The 12,873-nt window shown below is 24.3% G+C and overlaps 1 protein-coding gene across 4 annotated transcripts in view; it reads left to right on the top strand.

The window, feature by feature from the left end:
* LOC100210722 (anoctamin-4) overlaps nt 1-9,219 on the top strand; it is a 99,954-nt gene extending 90,735 nt beyond the window's left edge. For all 4 annotated transcript variants that reach the window (XM_065804107.1, XM_065804108.1, XM_065804110.1 and 1 more), the window contains 3 exons: nt 7,541-7,746; nt 8,072-8,226; nt 8,916-9,219. In XM_065804107.1, coding sequence (XP_065660179.1) covers nt 7,541-7,746; nt 8,072-8,226; nt 8,916-9,064 — 510 coding nt within the window. In that variant the 3' untranslated portion in view covers nt 9,065-9,219. The remainder of the gene's footprint in view (nt 1-7,540; nt 7,747-8,071; nt 8,227-8,915) is intronic.
* The last annotated feature ends 3,654 nt before the right edge of the window (nt 9,220-12,873 follow it).

Here is a 12,873-nt window from a genome sequence, read left to right as displayed (position 1 = left end):
TATTAGTAAATAATTGCTGTGATTTAAGTTGCATTATAAAAAAAAAGTTTGGACTGCACATATATTACTATTAACTACCAATTGAAAATATAAAAAAAGTTGATAGAACCGTTTAATTTAAAATTTAATAAACAAAAAAAAAATGTTCAGGAAGGAAAACCAAAAAAAAAACAATTGCAATAAAAATAAGCTAATTTTTTTTAAGAACAAATAAAATTTAAATATTAAACAATATTTAGTAATATTTTTAAATAAATATGAAAGCTAAGTTGAACCCAAGCATTAACTTTAATTTTAATAAACTTTAATACATTTTTCAAATCAAAATTAAATTGAATATTTTTTAAATCTAAATTAAACTATATTTTTTTTATCAGAATAAAATTACATATTTTTATTAAGTTAGTTTTAAATCATATTTTTTTATCAGAATTAAATTTTATTATTATGATCTTTGCATCAAGCTTCAAGTATTAGCATTTTTCAAGCGAAAAAATCAATCATTACAATAAAATAAAAACAAAATAAGAATAGATTTTTAAATTTAATTGAGTTTTTTTCATAAGTAAATAGCGCTTATACCTAGTTTAATTGTCATTTAAACTTTTGCAACAAATATTTTCACATAAACGTCATTCAAAAGTTAATGTGGTTTTTTTCTAAATTAATTACTTCTTTTATCTTACCACTTATATAATAATTTAAAAGTTAAAAGATGATAAAAGTCTTTTATATATATATATATATATATATATATATATATACATTTTTTATGTCACCTGAATTAACAACGCTAATGGTAAATATGATTTTAAAGTTTACAGGAAGGATGTTGTAGCAAATGTTCAAAATAAACCTCAATTAAACTTCAATCATGATCCAGAAATTTTAAAATTCTTATTCAAAGGTTATTTTCATAGAGCATTAACATTTGAATCAGGAAAACAAGATAAAGGAAACAAATTCCAAATGACTGATGTTCAAGGAAAAAAACTAGACAAATAAGAATTTTTGGAGCACTTAAGAACAGTCACAGTAAAAGGATGAGACTTAATTGAATGATAAGTAACATGAGTATGAATTTTAGTAGATGGCATAAGAGACGCTAAAGACAAAAACATATCTTCAAGATGAGATTAATTTTTTAAATAACATATTTAGTGAAAAAAACACAGTAACACCAGAAATGTTTAATGGAACCAGTCTGCTATAGCTTTTCACAAAAAAGACTGCAGAGGAGAAATCAATTGGGATAAAGTAAAAACACTAAAAAAAAAGAATATAAATTTAGATAGGAAAGTTTTTTTTAAAGATTAAAAAAGAAAATATATGATTTCATATGTTTTCATATTTTCATATAAGATATATGAATTCATATGTTTTCATATTTTTGTATGAGATATATGTTTTTATATGAGATATATGATACTTTCATATATTTTCATATTTTTATATAAGATATATGATTTCATATGTTTTCATATTTTTGTATGGTGGAATTTACTCAGATAATATACCTTTAAACAAAGTTTTGGATTCCATTTTTCATATTCTTTTAGTATTATTAAATCTTGTATTAATTAATGTCAGCATGAACAATAGGAAGCTTTATTAATGTACGAACAGGAATTAAAATGTACCTTTTTGATGGGTTGCTTTTTTTGCTGATTACAAACATATACACTTGTTTTTACAAAAAGTCACTTTTTCATTGTATAAAATAGACATGAATTTAAAGAGAATAGTGCTAATGGTATTATTATTAATTGAATCTTTAATCTAATTTTTATGTCAGTCAGTCTTCTTGGATTGAAATTAAATGTCAGTGCACAAAGAAGCGCTGACCTGATGGTTTTAGGGAGGTCCATTTATTTTAGAAAAGCATAACATTGTCTAGAGCATTTTTCATGTTATAGTGAAACCTTATCATAAATGGCTTTTGCCTCATCCACCATTTGATAAGCAATAGCTGAGAATATTTTTGACTCCAGAGACTGATCTTGATTGTGCAGTAGTTTTAATTGCATTCTTAATATGATGGAAGAGTGTTTCTGGAGAATATCCCAATTTAATGAACAAAAAGTTTTTTTCTGTATGTTTTCTTAATGTTTAAGATTTTAATTGATTTTCACTGTTTTTGCTCATTTAGGTCTAATTGATGTATAGACATCAGATACCATGTTTACACTTATAACAAACATAGAAACCTTAATAAAAACTTTTAAAAACATTCTTTTACATTGAATCTTTCCACAGCCTTTTTTTAAATATATTACATATTTAGTACCTATATAATATTCCAGAATAATTTTGCTTTCAAAAATGTTCTGAATTGTTTTAAAATTTTCTGGAAGATTATAGAATATTGGAATGTTTCATAATTTCCTGGAAAGTGACTGAATGTTTAGGTAGATTCCAGAATGTTCTATAACACAGGTCAACAAAAAAAAAATTTTTTTCTGGTGCCGAGCAAACAATTTGTTTTTTGTATAGCATTTCTCATTTTGATTTCAAATATGCAATTCTTTTTTTACCATCACGTCAAGTTGTAAAGATATTTATGTTCAAATCTTAAGTATTTAGGGTAAAGTCCCTAATATTGTTGAAAAAAAAGTTATTCAAAAGTTATTCATAGAGATTTTAAAAATGTTATTCATTTGTAATAAAAATAAGTATTTTGTGTATTTTTGCTGAATAACATACTGTTGAAATTTTTTAAAGAGTCTTGAGCATTTTTTCACATAATTTTTTTGTCAATAAATTTTAAGAAAAAATATTTATGTTTTCTAAAATCTCTATGAAAATACGGTTCTTTTGAGACCCAGGTTGACATACTTTTGAATAACTTTTTTTCGACAATATTAGGGACTTTATCCTAAATACTTAAGATTTGAACCTAAATATCTTTACAACTTGAGGTGATGATGAAAAAAGAGTTACATATTTGAAATCAAAATGAGAAATGCTATACAAATAACAAATTGTTTGCTCGGCACCAGAAAAATTTTTTTTTTTTTGTTGATCTGTGTATTCTGTTCTAAAAGGTTTCAGAATGTACGGAAAAGTTTTTGAACATTCTGGTAAGTTCAGGAATGTTCTATAACCTTCCACAAAGGTCTGAATATTCTGGATCTTCCTTTAATGATGTGGAGTTTCATACAATCTTTTGGAACATTCCAGAGTATTTTGCCAAGTTGTTTAGAAACTTAAAAAATGTCCTTGCTCCTTTTTTCTTTTAAAACCTGTTAACTTTTATATATACATATATATATATATATATATATATATATATATATATATATATATATATATATATATATATATATATATATATATATATATATATATATATATATATATATATAAATATATTATATATTTATATATATATATATATATATATATATATATATATGTTCATATATATATGTATATGTATATATATATATATATATATATATATATATATATATATATATATATATATATATATATATATATATATATATATATATATATATGTATGTATATATAGTATATAAATTCAAGTAAAGCCTGCAAATACCTAAAAAAAGAAATTAAAAATTACATTTTTTTATTACAAAAGTATTATTTGCATTTTATTGTTAGTAGAATTAGGATAAAAATACAACAGAAAATATAAAGAATAAAAAAATAGCTATAACAGCCTAGGTATATCAACAAAAAACATAGTAACAGTAGCGCATAGCATAAGATATTTTTAAGCACACATTACTATGTGTCTCCAGAATAATTAAAAAAGAGAAGATTGTAAAAAGGCTAGACAACACAACATAATAACACTGGCAAATAACACCACAACTTAATTAGATATCTTTTTAACTAAAATACTTGAACTAAAAAGATTTTATTCATTGCAATATTTGAACAATCGAGGGACAATTATAGTTAAACAGTTTAAACAATTATATCATAAAATAGCAACCAACTCGTAAAATATTTCTATAAATGGTCATTATCAATTGTGGTATTAAAAAATACGTAAAAGCTCAGTAATTACATAATTTTTATTAATTCACCCTCTCATCTAAAGGAGAGAGGGAGAGACAGAAAGTGTTTCTAAAGCAACATGTTAAAAAAGTAAAAAATAAATAGTAGTAACTGGTTTTATTATGTAACCAGTAAACAAAGTTATTTTTACCTTGATTAAAAGTTAATTTCCACCATTTCTTAATTAAGTTCCAGCTTTTCTCTAACTGTTGACTAATGATTAATAGGGTGAATTTCACGTTATATTAAATTTACAAAATTAAAACCATGTTTTAACAGTAAGCAAACTAATCATGTGATGACAAAGGCAACTAAAAAAAAAAAGAACTTAATTATGTTTAGAATTATAAAAAAATTTAAAATCATTTAAATTTAAAACTGTTATTTCTTGTAACTGTAAATAGTACAATTCATACTTTGCTTTGTTGTTGAAAATCAATGTACCTGATAGAGATAAGCTTTTGTGATACCAGAGAAGTAGTTGTTAAATATTATTATTTCATAATAGATTTTAGAGAACAATTCATGTTGAGATATAAACAAAATGCGTACATGGCAAAATGATTTTTTTTAAATAGCTTTTAGCCAATGATTAAAGGGTATGAGTTCCAATAATGAAAACACCTATTAATCATTTTTAACAATAAAAACCAACATAAAGGTAAGCCACATGTAACAACATTAGTAACATAAGTAATAACATTATGCAAAATATTATTAAAAGATATTATGTGTTTCCAGAATAATTAATAATGAAGGCTAGACAACACCTAGACCCAAAGTAATAACACCGCTTGACTGGCAAGATTGAAAAATCTTGCTCTACACATTTTTGAAGTCACACCACTTTGAAAACATGGAAAAAACATAATATAAACATATATACCAACTATAAAACACAATACATTTATTTAACTTTGTATAACATATATAAACACCTCATATAACAATTACACACTAGATAAAATACATTTTATACTATTATAAAAACACATTTATAAAACAATTATATAACACATATTACCACATACACATCACAATTATATAACACATATTACCACATACACATCAAAAACTTTTTAACTTTGAACATAATATAAACATATATGCAAACTATATTATAGTTTGTATATATATGTTTATAGTCTATAAATCTATATATGTTTATAGTCTATGAACATATATAACTTGAATTGTGCAAACAAAAAATTTAAAAATAACATGAGAAAATCTAAAAAGATTTATATATATAGACACATATCTCGTTATAAAATATCAAATTATAATCAGATTTAATTTAAATCAAATACTTATTGAATTAAGAACAAAATAACATATAAAACAACTGCAATCCTTATAACAATTTAACCTTTACAAACAATAAAATGTCCATGTTGGCTTGAAGTCCTAATTTTTTTTCTAAAATTTCTAAAAAAGAACAAAAAATAAGGTAATAGCATCACAGAAATGTCAATAAAATAATAATCAACATAATAAAATAAGCAACATATGAAATGATAGTATTCAATGTATATTTACAAATATACATTGAATCCTACTTAAAATTTTTTTCTCTAAACAAATAAATTTAAAAGTAGTAATAAACAATTTTATGATGAAGTTTTAGTAACTCTTTTAGTGCAAAAAAGTGCATAAAAAATAGTTAGGCCTTATCCATACCCCTAATTTCTTTCTAAAAAACAAAATATAAGCTCAATAAAAACAAAACTGTTAAAAAAAAAAACAAGAAAAAAAGCTAAAAAAAAATAAAATATAAAAGATTTAAAAAATTAGAAAGAGTGATCTTTTCTACTTTTTATCTAATAAAAATGAAATATATAATTTTCTAAACTTTTTCTATACTTACCTCTTTTATAATACGATCCTAATATTGCTATTATAATTTATCTAATATTTCTAAACTAATAAATAATAATGATGAATGACAGCGTGCATATTGAGAACGCCCTCTTTCAAAATTAGAAAAGCCTTGTGACTAATTAAAACTGCTTTAAAAACGAAAGTGAAATGGCACTATTAAATTACAGATTAATATTAAGATAAACCGAATAAAATGTTATAATGCCAAATGTTTGTCAACTTGCTTTTTAAATAATAATCATGCAATAATATTAGTGCACTAATTTGAAAAGTATTACCACCATCATTTAATTACTTTAAGTAATAATTTTGTGTATTCTTTTTTTGTTAATTTTTGTTAATTACTTTCTGCTATTTAATAATAGTCAATAAAAAATGTAAGTAGTGACAAAAATGTAAATGTAAATTAAAGTGACAAAGTGTCATTTGAAATACAGTTTGTTAAAATTTTGAAATTGCAGCAATAAAAGTATACGAAAAGAGCATATCAATTTTAAAAAAGTGGCAAGTTGTTGGCATGCATAAAAGTGGTCTCAGCAATTGAGAAATCAAACAGCACTCAAAAACTATAATGAGTTTGGCACTGTGCAGAAGGCTTAATTGGCATTAATTGATGCCTTGGCCTGCTTGCTCACCTGATTTGAATCCTATTGAGAATCTTTGGAGTTGGATGGACTGTGAATTGCATAAAAGCAAGCCCACTATCTTAGTGCAGCTCAAGACTCAATGCAAACGTTGTGGAATACTGTGCCACAAGATCTAATCAAAAAACTTATAGATTCAATGTTGCTTAGCGTCTTTGCATGCCTTAAAAACAAAAGTGGTCATATAAAATATTAAATTTTCTAAGAATCTTTGAATGATTGTATATGCGCAAATACTTTTACACTCTTTTTTAAAATCTTGTTTTTGTCACTCTTATTGTATTCTAATTAAATTAAAAATAATAATAAAGAAATACTTCGTAATATTTAAAACTTTGTAATTCTGCTTTCTTTTATTAAGTAATGAAGTTTAATGATTTTGGTTGCCTGGAAAACAGATCACAAAGTTGAAAAAGAAAAAGAAAAAGAAAAATTTTATACTTCAGTTCAAGCATGATCAAAGAACATCATTTTTAGGATATATACGAATTTCTGTCAATTTTTCAAGTTTTTTTAGAAAAAAGTCCTGAATTGTAGTAGCTTTAATTTTTACTTTAATAAAGTATGGTGAATTTTCAAAGCATAATAAAAATACTCATCTTGAGTAGAAGTAGACTGTCAGATGCAATCTACATCTTCTCAAAATATGTATTTTTATTTTATTTTAACAAAAAACAGTGAAAACTTTAACTAAAACTGTCTGAAGAATTTAAGTAACAGCATTTAAATTTGGCATTTTTTTAAGCAAAGGCAATTTATACATTTCCTTTTATCTTTGACATATTCAATATCATTGCATTAAATTAATAAATAATGTTTATGTTATGAGCTTTGATTTAATATTGTAGGGTCTGAGAATTATGTTTGATTTGTCAGAAAAAAGTTTTTATACCAAACTATCCACTCTACCTTTAAAATACCTGTACTTTGCTGTCTACTCTACTCTAATTACTGAGTAGTTTATTAAACGTCTGTTTTTTTAGCTTTCTACAATTGTCAATGGATTTGTTCTTGCATTTACTTCAGAGCTTATACCACATTTGGTTTGGATTTATTATAAATCTCCTGACGGTAAATTGGATGGTTATGTAAACTGGTCTATGTCAAAATTTAGACTGACAGACTTTAAAAATAATTCAAAACCTGATGATCCAATGATGAATGGCTTAAAACCACAGGAGTTTTGCAGGTAAACAGACTATTTTTGTATTAAATAATTGTATGAGTTGAAGTTGTTATTTACTGTTATGTGCTTGGGCATATTTGTTTTAAATATTTCCAGTGATACCTTTGTAGCATTCAAGTTTATGATTAGTTGATGTAATTACACTTTCTTTTGCATTAATTTTAATTGTGCATATAGATATTTGTAATTTTAAAAGCAGTTTTAGTTTTTTCCTAATTTTTTAGGAAGATGCTGTTAGATATTTAATGCCCTGCATTTTAGAATTTATATGTTTAATTTATTTTATGCATTAATATATAAGATACTCTATAAAGATATGTATTTATAGATACCCAGGTTTTCACAAAGAAACTCGCCCATATGGGTATTCTGAAGACTATTGGATTGTTCTTACAGCTCGCTTAGCCTTTATTATTGCTTTTCAAGCATTTGTAATTTCTGTTAAAGAAACAATAGCATATATTATACCTGATATTCCAAAATGTAAGCTAATATTTTTATTATAGTATTAATTTGTATTTAATTTAGCGAAGCATCTTTAGACTAGAAGCGGTACCTGTGAATGTCTTTGTGACCCAGACTTATTTTAGATTTGAAAAAAGTTTTTTGCGAGTGGCCCTAGTCAAAAGTCCTCTAGAATTAAAATAAAAATTGGTATGGCATTCATTAAATTAAAACAAGTAAATTAAAAAATGTTTAGTTATCAATTTTTTAATGGTAAACATATCGTCCCCTCAGTATTATCTTGTTCTATCTACAAATGTAATAAATAAAATGTTCTATCTAATATGTAAAATAAATGCAAAAAAAAAATTTATATAAATAAATACAATGTTCTATGTAATATAATATAATATATTATATCAGGTAGAACATTGTATTTATTTATATATATTTATATATATTATATTTATTTATTTTATAGATTAGATAGAACATTTTATTTATTACATTTGTAGACAGAACAAGATAATACTGAGGGGACGATACATAAGACATTTTTTGACTAAATATTTTGTGGTTATTGTGGATGGGCTACGGGCGTTTCATCTCTATCACATCTATTATATTGTAGTGAGCTATGGGCATTTCATCTCTCCCACATCTATTATATTAAACATTCGTTTATAGAATAATCTTGTTTTTGTTATCAATACTAAACATTTATTTAGCTTTGGAATTAAAAATCAAACGTGAAAAGTATTTGGCAGAGAAACAAGAACGTAGACACAAAGAAAAAATTGGAAAACGCAGACCTAGCAAAATAATGCTGTCTGAATCGGTTAGTTATTCATCTCGAGAAGATTCTTTATTGGTTTAGAACGCTGTTGCCTATTATTTACTCAAGTCATACATATATTTATAACTACATTTTAAATGTTTTTAAGTGATTCGTTGTGAATTTTTGAGCTTTAAGTTTTGTAATTTTTAAATTATAAAAATGTAAATAAAAAAATATTATAAATGTAAATAAAATTATTATAAATGAAAATTTAAATAAAAATAATTATAAATAAAAATTTAAAAAGTTAAAAAAAAAGTTATAAACAAATCGAATTTTTTCTTAACCTGAGGATTTTAATAGCAAAAGTTGTTCTGTTCTGTTTCTCGATTAATCAAATTATAGAAAAGCGAGATTACTCAAATACATTTTAAATATCTTATTTTAATTATTTTCTTTTTATCTTTTTTTGTTTCTTATCGAATGTTAGCCGATTTATAAATTTACCTATTGGCTATATTTTAGTATACCGGTTTTTGCATCCATTTAAAACAAACACGACATCCATTTAAAACAACCATGACATTCAATTAAAACTATCGTGATTTTCAATTAAAACATTTAACGCATGCGCAATATCAACATTGTATGTATTTCAAAAAAAAAAAGGTTTTATTTATATATTTAAATTTATTTTTATTAATATACTAATTTTTTTTAATTTCATGGAATTTATTTTAAATTTAAATGGATGTCATGTTTGTTCTAAATGGATGCAAAACTCGCCAAGGCGTACACATATATACACAAATTTATTTAGCTTCAATTATTCCATGCCGCTTAGGTACACATTTTTACATGGCCTTATCTTATTGGTAAAACAACCATAACATTCATTTAAAACATGCATGATGACGAACATCTTTTTTTTTATAAAATAATATTTATTTTGTCAGCATCAGTATCTGTGTATTCAGCTGCTTCGGATAAGGCGTTCTCTCCACATTCGGAAAGGCCGCGGTTCGAATCTCCACATTGGTAATTGTACTTCTTTTTCTTTTATATTTGTTGCTCGTATATTTGCTGTGACACCATTCCTCTAATTTTTTTTTATAGAATACGCATCTTTCAACATCAAGCCTCTTAGTGTATTTTTTAAGTAAGGCGTACACACTTACTGGATTTTGCATCCATTTAAAACAAGTATGATATCCATTTAAAATTAAAATAAATTCCATGAAATTAAAATAAATTAATATAATATTAGATAAATAAATATAAAAATAAAACCTTTTTTTTTTGAATAATGTAGAACGTTGAGATTGCGCATGCGTTAAATGTTTTAATTGAAAATCACGATTGTTAATTGATTGCCACGATGTTTTAAATGAATGTCATGGTTGTTTTAAATGAATGTCATGGTTGTTTTAAATGGATGTCATGTTTGTTTTAAATAGATGCAAAATCCGGTAAAACAAGGATTGAAATATTACGTAATAGTTTTAATAGAATTGAGATGATCCTTAAAATAAAATCTATTTAAATTTCTACATTATACAATATTTTTCAAAATACACAATTCGATTTAAATAATCGAGACATTATAATGACCTTGCAACATCGCATAAAAACAACATATTAATACACCTCTTCTCAGTTCCGATAATTTCGTGTTGCTCTTGTTGCTCTCACATTTGGGGCAGGGGGGCAAAAAATTTGGGGCTTTTTGTTCCCAACCTCTAATCATCACAATTTTATGCAAAGCATTCTTATTTGACATAAGCATGAACATATAAATGTTTGGAGTTTGCTCCATGTCTGGAAGTTAGCTATCTTAAAGACCAAAATAAGCTGGTTCCGGCTCTGATATATATATATATATATATATATATATATATATATATATATATATATATATATATATATATATATATATATATATATATATATATATATATATATATATATATATATAAACACACACACACATATATTACCATTTTGCAATCTTCTTTCCCAATAAGCTCAATTTTATTAATATCTAGAGCTTTTACGTTCAACGTACAAACATTTTTGTTGTTGTTTTTATTTTTTTGTTGTTGTTGTTTTTTAACGTACAAACATTTTTGTTGTTGTTGTTATTTTTTTCCTTGATTACAAATATTATAGAACAAAAACATATAAACAGTATAGACTTTAGATTTAAAATGGGCAAAGTAAACTTATATAAAACTAAATAAACTTCTTTTTTATGAAAAAACATAAATGATCTTAAGTAGACAACTGTTTCTTTCAAGGTTGCTACTTTAATTTATATGAGAATTTACTTGTTTTCATGCGATTCTGCGCATAAAGAACTATGACGTACTATTATATATTGCGCGCGCATGAAATTATCGGAACTGGGAAGACGCGTATGGGTAATTCCGCATCAAATCACCCAAAATTTAGAAAATTTTGAACCATGGGTCTTCAAATTTTTTAAAAACCTCTTTGGCTGTTGCATCTTAAAAAGGAAAGTTAACATATAAAATTTTAGCTAAAAATGTTGAGAGGTTGACAAGATACTGCAATTTTAATACTGACCTGGTTTCCTAAAATGACCCGGTTTTCATAACACTCTGAAAAAACATTCTTCTTAAAATAATAAGAAATAAAAATGGCAAAAACATGAAAATAAACATATATAATGTTTATTTTATTGTTTTTGATGCTGAATTCAATAAATGTACTTAAAATGCTAAAACATAAAAGGAACATGCTTAAAAATTAATAAAACAACTAGTTTCTATAAAACAACTTTGAGGCCCAATATCTTAAAACACCCCCATCAAAAAAAAATTTTTTTTGCTGTTAATATTTTCAGCTGTTTATAATCTTACTAGGCACAAAAAATCTAACTGGAAAAACGACTGAAACATACGGAACTTTAATTTCAAAGATGTTAAAAGTAGTTAAAAGACTCCTTAAAAAAAAAAAAACAATTCTGTTATATTTAAGGAAGTCTTAATTATATGATAACTTAGCTATTTGAACTTAACAACTGAAAAAAACATCCTGTTTTGTTTTATATAAAAACTGAATTAGTGTGATATGGATGTGCATTTGTTTTTAAAATTTTGACAACTTTTGTAAAAGTTTATAATAACTAGTTTATAGAAAGTTCAGTTAAAAAACAGCATTCGTAAATTTTATTTAAGTTTTAACAAATTAACAATTTGATATATATATATAAATTGTATATATATATATAAATATATCTATAAAGAAAATTAACAATATCTATCAGTGTAAAAAATTATACAACAGTGGGATTCTGAAAAGGTTTGAATTATTTCTATATTAAATTTTTTTTTTTACTAAAAATTAATTAGGAGAATTCTTTTATTTAAGTAGGAGAATTCTTTTAATTAAGTAGGAGAATTCTCTTTTTTTTAGGAAATACATTTATACAAAGTAGTTTATTATAAGATGTGTTCTATTGGGTTAATGACATCAGATGCATGCAAAGGCCAAAAAGATGTTATTGGAACTTTAAGCAACGAAGAAAAAATAGCTATATCATTACGCTGTAACATTGAACTATCAAACTTAACAAAATTATGTGAAAAACATGCTACAAATTATTTGAAAATGTATCCTATATGGCAGAAAGCATGCTGTGATTCATTCAAAAAACATACAAAGAAAATTACAAGTAAGTAAAAGTGGAATTTAAGTATTTTAATATATATATTTTTTTAATTTGTGTTTTCCAAAACATAAACAATGTTTTAAACAATTGTGCAGATAAGCTATATACAACTATACATACAATTATACTATATACAAAATACATAAAGCTATATGCAATTATATATACAATTCAATTACTTTTAGAAAATCTTAGAGTAGTTACAATAAATGAG

Source organism: Hydra vulgaris, chromosome 08 (genome assembly GCF_038396675.1).
Source record: "Hydra vulgaris chromosome 08, alternate assembly HydraT2T_AEP".
NCBI lineage: Eukaryota > Metazoa > Cnidaria > Hydrozoa > Anthoathecata > Hydridae > Hydra > Hydra vulgaris.
This window is presented reverse-complemented; position numbering and strand designations above follow the sequence as displayed.